Source organism: Tenrec ecaudatus, chromosome 6, assembly GCF_050624435.1.
Source record: "Tenrec ecaudatus isolate mTenEca1 chromosome 6, mTenEca1.hap1, whole genome shotgun sequence".
NCBI classification, from domain to species: domain Eukaryota; kingdom Metazoa; phylum Chordata; class Mammalia; order Afrosoricida; family Tenrecidae; genus Tenrec; species Tenrec ecaudatus.
In genome coordinates, this window is record NC_134535.1 from 173,954,499 (window position 1) to 173,972,548 (window position 18,050).

The 18,050-nt window shown below is 39.0% G+C and overlaps 1 protein-coding gene across 2 annotated transcripts in view; it reads left to right on the plus strand.

Moving 5' to 3' along the window:
- ACBD5 (acyl-CoA binding domain containing 5) overlaps nt 1–18,050 on the plus strand; it is a 59,799-nt gene that overhangs the window by 17,210 nt on the left and 24,539 nt on the right. For both annotated transcript variants that reach the window (XM_075552547.1, XM_075552546.1), the window contains 4 exons: nt 2,598–2,712; nt 11,474–11,605; nt 13,095–13,292; nt 13,826–13,932. In XM_075552547.1, the coding sequence (XP_075408662.1) occupies nt 2,598–2,712; nt 11,474–11,605; nt 13,095–13,292; nt 13,826–13,932 (552 nt within the window). The remainder of the gene's footprint in view (nt 1–2,597; nt 2,713–11,473; nt 11,606–13,094; nt 13,293–13,825; nt 13,933–18,050) is intronic.

Below are 18,050 nucleotides of genomic sequence, written 5' to 3' on the forward strand. Positions count from 1 at the left end.
TTTTTTCTAGTCAGTCTTATAAATGATGTAGCCACAGTTTGAAGTAGCTGTGGCCTGAAATAATGTGCATTCTACTTTTTTCCCCAAGAGAGACTGAAACTGCTACCTTTAGCTGTCTTAAAATATTTCCACTAAAAAAAAAATATTTCCACTGGGCTGTGGCTTTCTCTGCTTTTCTTAAAATAACAAATTTTCACTTTTACATTTTCATTTCCTAAGTCAATATCACCAAGTTTACAGTAAACTTTTAGAGATGGATCTAAAAGTACGAGCTTATTCATAAATTCAAAATTTGGCTGCTCTTTGGATTCATTTTTTTTAAATCTTTTTATTGGGGCTCATACAACTCTTATCACAATCCATACCTATATCAATTGTATAAAGCACATGTGTACATACTTTACCCTCATCATTCTTAAAACATTTGCTCTCCACGTAAGTCCCTGGCATCGTAGATCCTTATAATCGGTTCCCCCTCTTGGCCCCACCCTCCCGGTATTGCCACTCGACCACTGATCCTGAAGGGATCATCCGTCCTGGATTTCCTGTGTTTCCAGTTCCTATCTGCACCAGTGTACATCCTCTGGTCTAGCCAGATTTGTAAGGTAGAATTGGGATCATGATAATGGGTGGTGAGGAAGCATTTAAGAATTACAGGAAAGTTGTATGTTTCATGGTTTCTACACTGCACCCTGACTGGCTCTTCTCCTCGCGACCCTTCTGTAAGGGGATGTCCAGTTGTTAACATGTGGGTGTTGGGTTCCCACTGTGCACTCCCCCTCATTCACATTATGATTTTTTTGTTCTTTAATGCCTGATACCTGATCCCTTCAATACCTCGTGGTCACACAGGCTGGTGTGCTTCTTCCATGTGGGCTTTGTTGCTTCTGGGCTAGATGGCTGCTTGTTTACCTTCAAGCCTTTAAGACCCCACATGCTATATCTTTTGATAGCCAGGCACCATTAGATTTCTTCACCACATTTGCTCATGTTCTTAGTTTATGTTCTTAGCTGCTGTGAGTCAGCTCTGACGCATGTGGCTCTTTATGTCCAGAATAGAACTGTTCTGTAGCAGTTTCCAAGGCTGTGACCTTTTGGAAACAGATCGCCAGGACTTTCTTCCAAGATGTCTCTGGTGGGTTTGAACCAACAGTCTTTCAGTTAATAATTTAGACATAGGCTCCCATGTTCATTTGGCCTACCAACCTCATTTCAGAAAAAAAATTACTCAGTGTCCCCCTGTCAGCCCATAATCTACAGCCCATAATCCCCCTGTCAGCCCATAATCTACAGCCCACAATCCCCCTGTCAGCCCATAATCCAGAATAAAGTATAGGTATCTGCTTTGCAGCCCTTCTTGATCATTCCAGTACCCTCAGGGTGTAGTTTCACCCACTTTGGGAAAGACTGGTGTAGTACTTAATCATTTGTATAACTTAGGAAATGTCTTCTCCAAAGATAGTAATAGTCACCTAGACTGGATTTGCATGTGTGTGCACCTGCATGTACACCAGTTTTCTAGTATCTCAGCACTTGAGATGTGGAGGGTAGAATTTTGCAAATGACTAAGAACATTCTTGGCTGTTAAATTTTGAGTTTCTTCCTCAGAGTGAACTTTTTATTTGTAGTCTGCCTATTTAGATTGCTAAGATCCAAGCTTACTGTGAGAACTTGAGGCACCTTTGTATATTTGCATCCTGCCAGTACATGTTGCAATGGATTGGCTGTTCTGACACTGCAAGCCCATGCCAAAGCACTGGGAAATTCTGAGAATTCTTTATAAGCTGTATTTGAGAGGTAGCGTGAAGGAATCTGTTTTTGAAGGAAGATCAAAGGAAATGTGGTGTGCGTGTCATGATAGAATAGATGATTAGGTTATACCAGATTCAGTGAAGTCAGCTCTTTATATGCCGACAGTATAGTATACTGTGTTTGAATAATCTTTGACACTGGCTTGTGTTTGAATTCTCTCTGCCACTTATTAACATTGATGTTGTTCTTGTCAAAATAAACATACACTCTGGCTTCAGTTTTTTGTTTGAATTTGACGATCAGAATTTTTGTTTTATCATTCTCGGAATTATCTTTTATTTGACACTAATTGGCTCTTTAGTTGAAAGCTTTCTAAATTTGATCTTCGTCAATTGAGCAGCATTATCAAGGTGCCTGAAAGTGATTACCATTTCCTACTTCACGGCATGCCTTTTTAGATATGTTCACTCACTCGTTCACTGCCATCAAGTCAATTCTACTTAATGTTAAAAACAGACGTCATAATTTGATTCTAATCCACGCTTTTCTATTTCATTTTACAACAATGCTCCTAGTGTTTAGCACAACTTTAATGGATGATTGTGTGAACTTGCACAGGAAGCATGTGTAAAATGGGAGCACATTTAGACCTTTCATATTCCGAAACTTTCCTAGGAGAGTATAGATAGATATTAAGTTTGTGCCTAATTCAGTTATTTTAAAGAATTGTGAAGGTAGTTCAAATCCTAACACTCAATAATAAGTAAAGTTATTAGATTACTTGACACTAGTTTGGATGAGACTAATACTCAGGATTCCACATTTATTTTCTGTTTTGGTTACAGATTCTTGAGACTATGCCAATGACTGAGAAAGTTGAAGAACTGCTGCATGTCATAGGACCCTTTTATGAAATTGTAGAGGACAAAAAGAGTGGCAGGACTTCGGATTTAACCTCAGGTTGGACCACTTTCCCAATTTTTTTTTAGTTCAGCAAATTAATTATATTCTGCATTAATATTATGTGTCTGATTTTTTTTTCCACATGCAAGTCCGATTGGAGAAAATCTCTAAGTATTTAGAAGGTAGGAATAATGAAAACCATGTAGAATTGTTCTTTGTATTAGTTTGCATTCCAAAGAAATTGTATACAAATTTGTAGAACATAAAAGATTGTTACTCAATTTTTCTCCCCCAAACAAACTCATTTCCTAAAGTTCTAAAGTATTGTTATTGTCGCTATGTATTGTTGAGTTGATTCCAACTCACAGTGATTCTGGAAGACACCGTAGAACTGCCATAAAGGGCCTTCCTCCAACATTGTATTTATTTTGTTCTGGTTGAAAATATACACAGCAAAAACTCAAATCGTTGCCTTTGAGTTGATTCTGACTCATAGCAACCTTATAGAATAGAGTGGAACTGCTCCCTCTGGGTTTCTGAGGTGGTATATCTTCACTGGAATAGAAAGCCTCTGCATTCTCCTATGGAACAGCTGGTAGATTCAAGCAACTGTCCATGCAATTAGCAGCTCAGTGCATAACTGTGACCCCAGGACTCCTAAACACAGCAAAAATCCCCAAAACCAAATTTACTGCCATCGAGTATCTGATGCCAACTCATAGCAACCTTATAGGGCACGGTAGAACTCCACCTGTGAGTTTCTGAGACCGTAACTCTTTGCCTGAGTAGAAAGCCTCAGCTTTCTCCCACAAAGCCACTGGTGGTTTTGAACTGCCGACTTTGTGGTTAGCAGTCCATTTTACAACCACTATACCATCAGGACCCTCATATAAAGCAAAACATTCACCAGTTCAGCAGCTTCTACATGTGCAATGCAGTGACAACCGAGTTTTCTGTGCTGTCATCATTACTGGAGAAACTACTTACAGAGTGCCCAGTGGGTTCCATTCACCGACAGTGTGATGAGCAGCTGAGCACTTAACCGTTGAGTCATCAGAGATCCTTTCTAAAATACGACACCTCAAATCCATAACCCTTAAGTGTTAAATTATGAGAACATGACAGATGGTTCTCTTAGGAATGCAAAATTTTTACCAAATTCATGGTTTTATTTTAATTAATCATATATCTATATTTTTGCTATAGGCGCTATATTAGCAATACTGTAGCTGAATTATTTTCTAGCTACTTTAATAGTGCATGTATTTTCTTGTTTGTGTTTAAAATTTTTTTTTTGTTCTCATTGAAAGACTTAACATTTTTCACACTAGCAGTTGAATGAGTAAGATGCAAGACTTGTTGGTATTAACTGTAAATATTTTGTTCTTTACAACTTTTTTTTTAAACATTTTATTAGGGGCTCATACAACTCTTATCACAGTCCATACATATACATACATCAATTGTATAAAGCACATCTGTACATTCTTTGCCCTAATCATTTTCTTTACAACTTTTTATAAAGCAATGTGAAATAAACCCATAAGAGGTGATGGGAAACTTTTAAATTAAAAAAAAAAAACACACACCCCGCCCCCAGAATATCATCCCTTTTCTCACTCTCTCGCTCCTTTTTAAAATGGTATAAATCATTTTATTGGAGGCTTGTACAGCTCTTATCACAATCCATCCATCCATCCGTTGTGTCATGTACATTTGTACATTTTTGCCATTATCATTTTCAAAACATTTTCTTTCTACTTGAGCCCTTGGTAACAACTCCTCATTTTTTCCACTCCCTCCCCACCCTCCCTCCCTCATGAACCTTTGATAATTTAGACATTATTTTTTCTTCATGTCTTACACTGACTGATGACTCCCTTTCCCCGCTGTTCTGTTGTTCATCCCCCTGGTAGGGGGTTTGTGATCAGTTCTCCCTTTATCCCTCCCCCTGACCTTCCCGCCTTTACCTTCCTGGTTGCTCTTTCTTTACACGGAGTCTTTTAATAATGTCTTATACTCAGGCCTTATATTTTGTGTCTGCCCTGGTAAGAAAACATGTACTTACGGTAACTGCTAACACCCGTGCCACACCATTTTATATCTGGCTTACTTAAAAGTCTTCTTAACAAATAATCCCCCATATAATTTATGTTTATTCTATCCAGAAAAAAAATGTATCATATTTTCTCTCCGCCTGCTTTAGCAGTTTACAGCTCACTGGCCGGAAACCTGATGTTAAAACCACCAGTGCTAAAACAAGGATGAATGAATAATAGTACTAAAGACTCAGGTCCACAGTCAGCTGTAATTCAAAAATGTAAAAAGCTTCGCAAACCCTAAGGTTTTGTAGGCCATTTGGCAGTAGAACAAACAAGCTTAGGAGTAACCCAGCCCTAACATAAGATAAAAGCTATTTAAGTCTTAATTCATCTTATTTCATGTGATTGTTCTTATTTTCTGTGAAAAACCTAGCTCTTGTTGTTTGTTTTAAGAGGGAGCTGCTGTAGACTTTGATAAGAGTGTTATCACTCTATTATCTCTGCGACCAACCACCACTCCTTCCTATCGTGTATTCCCTTGTTCCCAGGCTTCTGCAATTCACTGCAAAGCTTCACAAAATTCACAAAATACTAAGACAGTGGCTCACATAGTTGTGGGTGCTGTTAAAGAGCAAACCCAAAGCTCAGACATCCATGAAGTGGCTGGGGTACTTGCTATATTAAAGTCATATTCACAAGTTCTGAGAGTTAGGACTTGATCCTATTGGGCGCGGGGAGGGCTTAGATAGGAAACGCTTAAGTGTTTCATCATGTACCACAAAATCAGATACTGGTACTAGATGTGATACAGTGATACCCCAGAGCCACATGCAGGGATATTAATATTTTACAGATTTGTCCAGAAGCATAAAGAAAGCTGGTGCAAGCCAGAAGAGCATTTTTGTAAATGCCATGGAGTAGAATCCTCTTGATCCAGCTTGCTTCAGAAGCTAGTAAACTCAAGTCAGGTGATAGGCCACAGCTCAAGTCCTAATTCCCAGAGGTCAGGCAGAGGCAAGCCACATGCTAGATCCAGAGCAAGAAGCAAAATGTCTGAATGCGCAAGTAAGTCTCCCCTCCTTCTGGAATTGCTCCCTCAGGCAGGGTGGTCTCCAAAATTGGATTTGATGGAATTGTTTTTGCCTTCCGCCAATCATACCCATAAGGAAACAGAGAGTGGTGAGTGCTTTAATCCTGTCTCATAGCTTACCAGAGAATTCCCTGCAAAGTGGGATTATAATCACAAGAGTCTTTTTCTCAGAGCCATCTAATAGATGTCGACTCAGCCACCCTGTAGGACAGGGTAGAACTATCCCAAGTGAGTTTCCAAGACTATAACTATTATTTTAAAACATTTTATTGGGGGCTCATACCACTCTTATCACAATCCATACATCCATCCATTGTGTCAAGCACATTTGTACATTCGTTGCCATCACCATTCTGAAAACATTTGCTCTCTACGTAAGCCCCTAACATCAGCTCCTAATTTTTCCCCCTCCATCCCTGCTCCCCCTCTCTCATGAACCCTTGATAATTTATAAATTATTGTTTTGTCATGTCTTACACTGTCTAACATCTCCCTTCACCCAATTTTCTGTTGTTCATCCCCCAAGGGGGAGGTTATATGTAGAGCCCTGTAATCGGTTTCCCCTTTCCTACCTCCCCTACCTTCCACTCTCTGGGTATGGCCACTCTCACCACTGGTCCTGAAGGGATCATCTGCCCTGGATTCCCTGTGTTTCCAATTTCTATCTGTACCAGTGTACATCCTCTGGTCTAGGCAGATTTGTGAGGTAGAATTGGGATCATGATAATGAGTGGGGAGGAAGCATTTAGGAACTAGAGGAAAGTTGTATGTTTCACCGTTGCTACACTGCACCCTGACTGGCTCGTCTCCTCCCTGCAACCTTGTTTTGTTCTTGTGGGCTTTTGTTTTTGTCATAATACAGCAGTCCAAGTAAACCATAGTCGTTCATAACCAAGTTGGAGACAAGCAGATGGATTCTGGGCTCCAACTTAACTCTAGCCCCAATCTAAAAATAGTTACCACATATACTTGAGTATAAGCCACATTTTTTCAGGATATTTTTAAATGCAGTTTCTGTGGTAAAATTAGATGCCTCAACTGATATTCAGGTCAGCTTATACTCGAGTGTAGACCGTGGTTCTTATAATATGCCTGGCTTGATACTCAATACTCCCCTTCATGAAGCGATCAGTGAAGATAAGGCTGCTGCAGCAAAGTGTGGTAAAGAAAGCAGATGGTGCCCTGTTGTTGATTGGAATAGTGTCTGGGGTCATAAAGGATTGTATTCTACAAGCAGCCATCTAAGTGAGGCAGCACCTAAGTCCACATTGAAGAAGCACACCAGCCTGTGTGTTCCAAAGCTTAAATGACCAAATCAAAATATGATGGAGGGAGAAGTAGCTTAAATTGTGAACATCCAATTTCTAGAAGGCCTTGGGGAACAGTGGGGGCCCCAAACCCCTCTGCAGAGTATCTTGTCAGATTAAACCGCTGGCAGATCCCTTCTGGCCATTGGTGAGGGACTCAAACAGTTTTACTATCACACAGAGATTATTGTAAACTTGATGATGGAGGCTCAAGCCATAGGCAAATAGAATACTTGGTCAGTTGACCTCCCCCTTAACCCAACATGAATTTGCTCTAGGCTCAAGCATTTTTCACTTGTTCCAGAAATTCCTTTGGCTTTTTTAAAAATATTGGTGGTGGTCTTTTCTTTTTTACTTTTTATTGGTATTTTTATCTTTATATTATTAGTATTGTCTTTTTGCCATTTTGTTTTGCTTTTTATTGTTTCTGTTGGTTTTTCCAATTTGTGAAGCACAGGAGTGAATGCAGAGAGACAATAACGATGTAAGGGTTTATCTGAGATGTGGAGGAGAGTTGCAGGTGGAGAAGGAGAGGGGACTAGGGGAACAAACAATGAATGCTGGAGGGGGAGGGGAACAATAGAATTGATTGTGATGATTTAAATACAACTCTTAAAAAAGCAGTTTAACTGGAAGTGTATGCTATGTGAATACCAAATCAAGAAAACTACTTAAAAAAACAAAGAATGAATGAAACCAAACTTGACCAGTGGTTACCATGGATGAAGGAGAAAGAGTTGTTGCTTAGAAGGCGTTGAGTTGGAGACTCAAAGCCCATTGGTAGCCAACTGGACACCCCTTTACTGAAGGGTTGTGGTGAGGAGATGAGCCAGTCAGGGTGCAGGGTAGCAACGATGAAACATATAACTTTCCTGTAGTTCTTAAATGCTTCCTCCCTCCCACTATCATGATCCCAATTCTACCTTACAAATCTGGCTAGACCAGAGGATGTACATAGGTACAGACAATAACTGGAAACACAGGGAATCCAGGACAGATGATCCCTTCAGGACCAGTGGTGAGAATGGCGATGCCTGGAGGGTAGAGAGAATGTGGGGTAGAAACGGGGAACTGATTACAAGAATCTACATATAGCCTCCTCCCTGGGGGATGGACAGCAGAGAAGAAAGCAGGGGGGTGGGGGGGAACATTGGACAGTGTAACAAATGACAAAATAATAATAATATATGAATGATGAAGGGTTCATGAGGTAGGGGGGATTGGGGAGGGAGGGGGAAATTGAGCAGCAGATATTAATGGCTCAAGCAGAAGGCATTAAGAATGATGATGGCAACAAATGTACATATGTTCTTGACACAATGGATGTATGTATGGATTGTGATAAGAATTGTATGAGCCCTCAATAAAATGATTAAAAAAATGAAGGCATTGAGTTTATGTCAATGGTAGTGGAACAATTTGGAAAAGAATATCAATAATGGTTGTATAACAGGAAAAGTCTAATCAATGACACTGAATTACACATGTAGAAATTGTGGAACTGGAGAATGTTTTATTGTGTATATTTTTGCTACAATTAGTAAAAAGTAATTACAAGAATAACAGTGAGTACAAGGAAGAACAAAGTGTTCTAGAATTGAATGTGTTGATAGTTGTACAACTATTTTTGTACAACTATACTTGATATGAATTAATTATCAAATTGTATGACAAGTGAATGAAGTGCTAATAAAACATTTTTTAAGAGTAAATGATATAATAAAGAAAAAAATAGTACCGGGGCGAATCAGTGACAATATTAATGGAAGATCTTTATATTCCAGGGAAATGATTGATTAGACTCTGTTCTGTAAATTGACAAAGAGGCCTCTAAAGGGAACCAAAGGCAGGTTAAAAAACAAACAAACCATAGATCCAGGAATGGGCTAAGGGTTCACACTAAATTCTAGCTCCAGTTTATGAACAATTAGTTCTTACATCATGGTCCAGCTTGATACTCTCGGGAAGGGAACACAGGAGATAAGGGTACTACAGCAAAGTGTTGTTAAGCAATTAGATGGTGCCCAGCTATTAGAAAGAATAGTGTCTAGGGTGTTACAGGCTTGTTTCTGAACAGAGAGCCATCTAAGTAAGTCCACATGAAGAAGTACCCCAACATCAGTTACTGAAGGATTGTAAATTATATCATCCAAAACCGAAAGAGGGAATATTACCAGAGCCTAAAATGTGAGCTTCTGGTTTGAAGAAGGCTCTGGATGACAGTGGGAGCCCAAGATCCATTTGTAAGATGGACACAGGCAATCAGCCTGCAGTGTTCTCTCTCTCCATAGTGGAGGGATGGCAATAAACTGCTTACTCAACCAAGCACATTGAAGCGATGACGAGATCAAAATGATAACCCTAACTTGAATGGTTTAAACCTTGTCAGTTGATTCCCCCCTTTGATACATGTTAGACCTGATCTTGTTTTCAACATTTTCTGGGGTTTTTGTTTGTTTATTTGTTTCATTTTATTGTTATATTGGGGCCTATCTGTGATGTATTTTGTCAATGAGCGTAGCCCTCTTGAATTTTTGTTCTATGTTTTTCAGTTTTTTGGCATATGAACCCCAGGATTGATGACCCTATAGAGACAGCAAATAGAATAAGGGTTCCTATGGAAGGGGTTTAGGGGGGGTGGGTAATGGGTTGTCATTATTAAGGAGTTCAAGAAGAAAGAATGTTTTTAAACTGCTGTGGTAGCAATTGGATAATACTGCTTGATGTGATTGAATTATGGAATAATATAATAACTGTACAAGCTCCTAATAAAATGATTTTGAAAAAATTAGAGACTAGAATTTACAGTACATCACAGAAGGGGGGAGGTTATAGATTTCAGAACAGCCATATGAAAAAAAGGGCCAGATGAAGTAACTAATTATATCTCAATAGTCCAAAGTCCATGGAGAAAGACGTTTGGAGTACTAGCCACTTAGGAGACTTAAAAAAGAGCAACATATACTAATAAGTAATATATAACATGAAATGTAATACTGTTTTTTAAATGTGGTTCTGTGACCCACATTACTGGTACCATGTGAGAAATGTAGAATCTCAGATCACCTCAGACCTACTCAGTCGGAATTTTCATTTTTAAGCATTTCAGGTGATGCAAATGCACATTTGAATTGGGAAATCCCTAATGTAATTATTCTGAGGGTATAAGTTTGAGGACTACGGCGGTTTGCCTCTTTAAGTAATTAATTATGTTAAGTGATGCTTTAAAAAAACGTAAACATCAGGAAAATATTAATAAGTTGAGCATCTGAGTGAATGCAAAGAAGCCCTAAAGATAATAAAATGATAAAGAAGAAATTGGTGTTGAGCCCACAATTGGTATTATTTGTTTTCCGCATGTAGCAGATAGTCACTGTCTCTTCATTACTTGGTGTGTGGAGGATTGCTCATCTCTCCCTTTACTCTGATGGATGCTGCTGTGAAAATGACATCCTCTGTACCTTCTTCAAAAGATAGCACTGGTTTTCATGTAAATCAATATTTGAGTGAACTTATGTGTCTATACAGGTGTATGAGGGGCAGTCAAAGGTAATTGATATGAAATAGAAACCTTTACTAAACCAAAATATCCAAAGGTGAAGCTCTTCTTTCTAAATACCTTCTCCAGCTAGGCCTATACACTTCTATTGTTTTATTATTGTGGATTCAGGGAAGGTTTACAGTGAAAGTCAGTTTTCCCTACAACAATTTATATAGTTTCTGAAGGCCGTGTTTCTAGCTGACTAACCCTCCTCTTCAAAAAGACAGTTTTGACACCATGAAGGACTCAATGTGTGCTCTTCTTTGAGTTTGGGGACTAAAAGAGGTCTCAAAGGGTAGATGTGGGGTCTAAGATTCTCCAACAAGTTCCATAGGGGAGCACTTGAAGAAAGAGCAGCTATATGGGACTACTTGCCTGCCTTTTCCTCACCATGGCGGTTTCAGTTTTTAAAAGTTTCATAATAAGCCCCCATGATTAAGCTATGTCATTCAAGAGAGTCTATTCATATTATCCCTTTGGAAATCTACAAACCCTCACCATGGCCTCTGAGCCCCTCGGCCTCGATTGTCACTAGCTCTTATAATCCGCTGTTTTGATTGGGGGCAACTCACAACCCAAGGCAGGTGTGTTCCTGAGGGAACGTGTCTGCAGCCCCCGAGCACACAGCCTTCCTTGCTGACACAGCCCACGCATGTATGGACTGGATCGCTAGGAGCAATGCTCTCTGACTGGTCCTCGTGTTTCTAGTTAAAGAAATGCATTTGAGACTTTTCAACTTTACAGGATAGTTCAAGATGATTTTATTAGTTATTTATAAATTATAGTATTACTGGATATGTTATATCATTAAAAATTAAGTAATAATTTCGTGTTTTAGATATTGGTAATGTTCTAACTAATCCAAGTACCAAAACTGTGAACGGTAAAGCTGAAAGTAGTGATAGTGGAGCTGAGTCAGAGGAAGAAGACGCCGGACAAGACGTGAAAGGAGCAGAACAAAGTGATAATGGTAAGAATCGGATGATGGTCTAAGATTTTTCCGCTAAGGTAAAAAGATATGGGTGCGTTTAGGTTGTTTGTTGATTGTATGAGATTAGTGCATGTGATGGGGTGGGTTGATGACCAACCTTAGAAGCAGATTTTCTGTGGGCCAGAAGACTACCACACAATACAGGGGCAGCCAGCCTCATAGACAGATGGAAGATGTGTTAGCTGAAGACTGACCAGTGGAGGCCCCCACCCCACAGGTACCACCTGAATTGCTTCAGTAGAAATACAATAGCTACTTGACATCAAGTTGTCTTCTACTCATGGGAAGTCTGTGTGTGTCAGAGCAGACGGATGGGGCTTCTAAAGGCTGATTTTTTTGGAAGTGGATTGTCAGACATTTCTCCCCAAACTCCTCTGAGCTACAAGCCATGCAGTTAGCCGCTGAGTATGTAAAGTGGTTGTACCACCCCAGGACTCAAGAAATGTACTAGTTTGAGGTATTGTTTCACTATAATTTGTCACATGCTGCTAGAGAGAAGAGACAAGCTCAACTGTCAATATCTTATCAATAACAGAATGGAAAACAGTATGAGAAGAAGGCAGATGTTTTGATGAAGAGGGTAGGTTGGAACTGTGGGATACTACATTAAGGGTGCTTTGTTTAGGATCCACATGTGACCTCCTCCCTGGGAGATGGACGGCAGAGAAGGGGGGGAAGGGAGACTCCGGATAGGACAAGATATGACAAAATAACAATCTATAAATTATCAAGGGCTCATGAGAGAGGGGGGAGCGGGGAGGGAGGGGGAAAAAAAAGAGGACCTGATGCAAAGGGCTTAAGTGGAGAGCCAATGCTTTGAAAATGATTAGGGCAAAGAATGTACGGATGTGCTTTATACAATTGATGTATGTATATGTATGGATTGTGATAAGAGTTGTATGAGCCCCTAATAAAATGTTTTTTAAAAAAAGGGTGCTTTGTTTAGGAAAATTGCCAATGAAGACAATTTCAGAATGAGGAGGTGAGAAGAAACAAAAGCAAACTTAAAACTTAGTTTTGCCTTTAATTTTCATTAAGGTATGATGTGCTATGTACTTTCTATGAGGGCTCGTCTTACTGTGCATGGGGATTAATTTGCACAACCAGGTCTTCTGTGCAAGGTTGTTAATGTTATAACATTCCTATGTTATAACATATAACAGGGTTATAACAGCTGGGCTATCAGTGTTGTAAGGGCTAATGACTGTCAATTTGCCTATGCTTGAGAGAGTTTAAAGAAGATCCATAGGGAATTAAAAGCAATTTTGAGGTCCCCAAAGTTTGGGTGCATTTGCAGCAAGTGACAACCCCTTTACAAGGAGCATCCTCCTTCTCTGATCCAAGTGTAAAACTCTGCAAAAGGATTTTGATAAATTGAGGAAGCAACTCGTGGATGTTATAAAATGTAGATGATTTAGCAGTTGGCTAATTGTGAGTGTTCATGAATGCTTTTATTCTCTCATCAAAGATAAGAAAATAGTGATGAAATCAGCAGACCATAATAACTTGGAAATTGTTGTCACTAATGGCTATGAGGAAAACGACTTTGTTCAGAATGACCTTCATACCACTTCTTCTCTGAGTGACGAGAGCACTGAAGAAATAAAACCTCTTAAAGAGCAAACTTGTGAAAAAACTGGAAAAACGAATGTCTGCCTTCACCAAGGTACTGCCCCATAATTATTCTTTGTCCACTCTGCCTACGAATTAAATCAAATTTAGTACATTTTATAATATTTAGGAACAATTTAGGATAAGACACTTATTACTGATATCTTACAGGTAATTGATGTTGTAAGAGCTAATAACTAACTGTCAAAGAGGAACTGGGGCTAAGGTGGTATTTTCATTAACATTCTTTATAGTGTTGTACTACATTTTAAAATAAAATCATTAAACTTTTTACCTTTATTTCTGATACTTCTAATCTAAACTTCTGATGATATGAAAATTTTGCTGCAATCCAGCCAGGAATATAATTTCTTAATTTAACAACCAAATTTATATGGTTGATTTAGACTTCCCAGTTCATAGCCACTTTTCATTTATAAGGATATTAGGTTTCGACTAATTATGAATCATATTTGTTGCCTGATATGAGAGTATTTTACAACTGTTGAATTTTGAAAATGGAAAAAAGCACATTACTTCCATTAGAACACAATTAATTCTATTTGGACTCTTTTAAATTATATTTAGATATAAATGATGATCATGTGGAAGATGTTTCAGGAATTCAGCATTTGACCAGTGACTCAGACAGTGAAGTTTATTGTGATTCTATGGAGCAATTTGGACAAGAAGAGGTAAAAAAAAATTATATATATGTGCACATTTTTTAATTGGTAAGTTTTCAAGCAACCTGTCAGGATTTAATGTACAGCTCATGCAATTAAATCTACTTTGTTTTCTAAAATATAAAAAATAAAGAAATATAATATTTTAAGACTAAAATCAGACACAAAGAGTTGTGTTGACAGGAAGAATAATAAGTAGGTAGAAACTAAAAATGAGCTAAATTATAAAAGCCCAGACCCGCCTTTTCTCTCTCTCTTTTTTTTTTGAAACCATTTTATTGGGGGTTTATACAACTCTTATCACAATCCATACACCCATCCATTGTGTCAAGCGCATTTGTACATGTGTTGCCATCATCATTCTCAAAACATTTGCTTTCTACCTGAACCCTTTGGTATCAGTGCCTCATTTTCCCCCTCCCTCCCTGATCCCCCTTCCTCATGAACCCTTGATAATTTATAAATTATTACTATTTTGCTGTATCTTACATCGTCTGATATCTCCTGTCACCCACTTTTCTGTTGTCCATCCCCCAGGGAGGAGGTTATATGTAGATCCTTGTAATTGGTTCCCCCTTTCCACCCCACCTTCCCTCCACCCTCCTGGTATCTCCACTCTCAGCACTGGTCCTGAAGAGATCATCTGCCCTAGCTAGATTCCCTGTGTTTCCAGGTCCTATCCGTACCAGTGTGCATCCTCTGGTCTAGCTGGATTTATTGAATTGGGATCATGATAGTGGGGGGTGGGGTGGAGGGAGGAAGCATTTAGGAACTAGAGGAAAGTTGTATGTTTTATCATTGTTACACTGCACCCTGACTGGTTCATCTCCTGCCCCCGTTTTTTTTCTCTTTTTAAAGAAGAGTTGTTTAGAGACAGTTGGGGAGAAAAATCTGGATCCAAATTGATCTCAGTATATAATAAGGTTATTAAAATCTGTTTCTTCCTATTTTCTCCATTAAGTAATAGACTAAAATTCTTTATAGGGCGCTGTCCAATCTAGCTCATACTTATCTTTCTGCCCTTGCTTGTGGAGGTGCAGGCGTATGTGTGTCCTTTTATTTACTTTTTCCAAAAGAATGAGTTCATTTTCTCCCATCCTTCGATTGGGACCCAGTAAGCATTTAGGGGGATTAAATTAATTCCATCTGTTTCAGTTTCTTCCACTTATTATCCTTATGATGTTCAAATTGTTCCATCTTAGGCATGTAGAAACCTGTTCAGGTTGGCTCTTGGATTCCTTTTGCTACAACCTCAGCTTGTCTGTGCCCTTAGCTTGTCTGTGGCATCTTTCAACACCATTCTTCCCTTTGTTCATAACCCACGCTGGCCTCTGCGCTCCTCTAATATATAACCCCCCACCTCTTTTCTTTCCCCCTGCCCCAGAATTTAACTGTACTGTGTGTGGGATGTGACTGACTTAATTCCTGCAAACTTAATTTATCCCTAAGGAAATCTTTCAAGATAAGATCCAGCTCTGCCTAATCATCATCATCAAGTCTCGGTTAATTATAGGCTGGTACCCACTAATATTTAGGGAGGTTCTTTTTCATATATGTCAATCATGTTTGGGGACTCTAAGAAGTCAAGTGGTTTTGGGGTGGACCACTAATAGTACATTTATAGTTCACCTGCTATGAGTTGATCTTTTTCCTTTCATTGATTTCTACTTGTAAAGTATTTTTTATAGTCTGTAATAGCCTTTCAAATGTATCCTTTAAGCCAACTGCCTCCCCCTTTCCACCCCCTACACATCTCACAAGCAAGCAATATTTTGTAATCCTTGGTATGTGTTTATTTTGCTTCAATAATGTGCTTTAAAATAGGCTCATAGCATGTTCCTTAGAGTTGGTTCAGAATAACTCATTGGGAGTGGGGAGAGGGAGAAGAGGTGAAACCATCGTGGCCCTTAAGTGGGAATCGTCTCCTTCAAACTGATTAGTACTCTGTTTTTGGAGTTCCCCATAAATAAATGTTAGAAATGAGCTTTGTATGTTTGTGGAATATTGTTTCCTTATACTTCCTTTCTTTGTCAAGCCCTGGTGGTGTAGTAGTTAAACATTGGACTATGATATGCAAGGTCCACAGTTCGAAAACACCAGCCTCTCCAGAGGAGAAAGATGGGCCTTTCTACTACTGTAAAGTTCTTCCTGCTCTACAGCGTTCTAACTCTTAATAGTATTACCTGTTCTAAGGAGCCATTATTTATTTTGTCTTCGGACATAGCAATCTTGGGAACTTTGTTTCAATATCACCTGACCTCATTTTTAATCCTAAATGATGGTACTCATAACTTCATCCATAATCCCAAACCAAACCCACTGCCATCAAATCAGTTCCAATTTACAATAAACTGAAAGCAACCAGTACCATATATACTCCTGTATAACCCGAGGGTTTTTTTTTAGCAAATTTTTAATGCAGTTTTTCTGGTAAAATTAGGTGCTTCAGCTGATATTTGGGTCAGTTTATACTCGAGTATATATGGTATTTCTTAAGTGGAGGCAACCATCATCTATGACATGATTTAAAATACATCGTCACTTTTCAAAACTAAATCTAGTACTTGTGTTTTGGGAGTTCTGTAGTGATTTTTAAATTTAATAATGCTCCCGTTGTCCTCTGTCCCCCCTGGCTCTGTCTTTTCTATGGGTTACAGGGCAGCACCCCTTGGTTTGTACTCCAGCCCTAAGGTGATAGAAGCCTTCCTGTTTACAAGCACCTCATCCCACTCAACCAACAGTAACCAAAAGAAGATCATGTTTAAAATTTTATACTCTTTGGTATTTTAGTCCAGTTTAAATAAGTTGAGGACTTTATATATGCCTTTTTTGAAAAGTTGATGTTTTAAATGATTGAATAATTAGCCTGCTCACCAAGATGTGGCAGTTCTAACTGAAAGCAGCTCCCCAGGAGACAGACCTGACAGTCTTCTCCCTCAGCGCTCACTGCCTAGAAAACCCTACGGAGCAGTTCTGCTGTGTCACACGAGGTGACTATGAGAGGGAATAGGTTCTAAGGCACATCCCAACCTTGCTAAAAGATGCATTATTAACTGTGTTTGAAACCGTACATGGTTTGGTGGAATAATCTTGAATATTGAAAAGGACTTAGAGATACACAATATTATAGAAGGATAAAGTAAAAGGTAATGCTATGAAATCATGGAAACCTTTTCTTGTAAAAATAACAAAACGTGACGCTACCGTTTTACATTATACTCAGTCTAGGTTCAGACACTATGGAAGAAGGGGTTGCCATCTTTCTTCCATAAAGAACTCGGCCACCTTTGATGTACACAACATCAAAGTAGTAGTTTGGGCATGTCTAAGGGCCTCAGATTGAGTTCTTTAACAAAGTTCTTTGAGTTTTAGAAACAAAAAGAAATGTAAAGGAACGAGATCAGCTCTGTAGGTTGGATGGAGTCAAGTTTCCTAATGAAAGTCTCCCAGGACGGCCTTTGCTGCTCTCTAAGAACAGCAGGTGGACAGACTTGATGGAACAGATTCCTCAGTGCGACTTACCCGGTCCTTTTCCTCACCAATGAAGTTGTCCATTTTCTTAAGATTTCCAATAAGATCCTGTAGCCATCAGATATCTTTTGAGAAAATCTACTTTGGAATTCCCCAAGTCACTTGTCATAACCTTCTGCGCATAGTTAAGTGGCCCAGCATGTCTTCTGAGAAGCTACAGTTTGGATTGGAATCAATGTTGGAAAGCACCCGAGAAAGACAAAGACTAGTCTACTGCCAGGAGAACTTGTCTGCCACCATCCACTGTTTGCAGAGACATGTGTAAGCACGTTTTCGTTGGAATAAACCCGTGCCTGTATGAACTGGAAATCCAGTGGCAGCACATGACTTGCTCTTGTATTTATAGTATTGTAGATACCGATGACATTTTGTGTAATTTTACATAGTAAAATTTCGTTGGTCACGGGGTTTGTGTGTTGCCTCTGGGATTGTTTCAAAAGAGTATCCCAGGGTAAATTGCTATGTTGGAATTTTGCCAAGTGAGTGTAAAATTTTCAAAATGAAAGAATAAGGGAGATAAAAATGTTAGGTTTTTTTTTACTTTTCCCTTCCTTTTTTCTTTTTTTAAAGAAAACATCTCTTAAGACGTGCGCTCA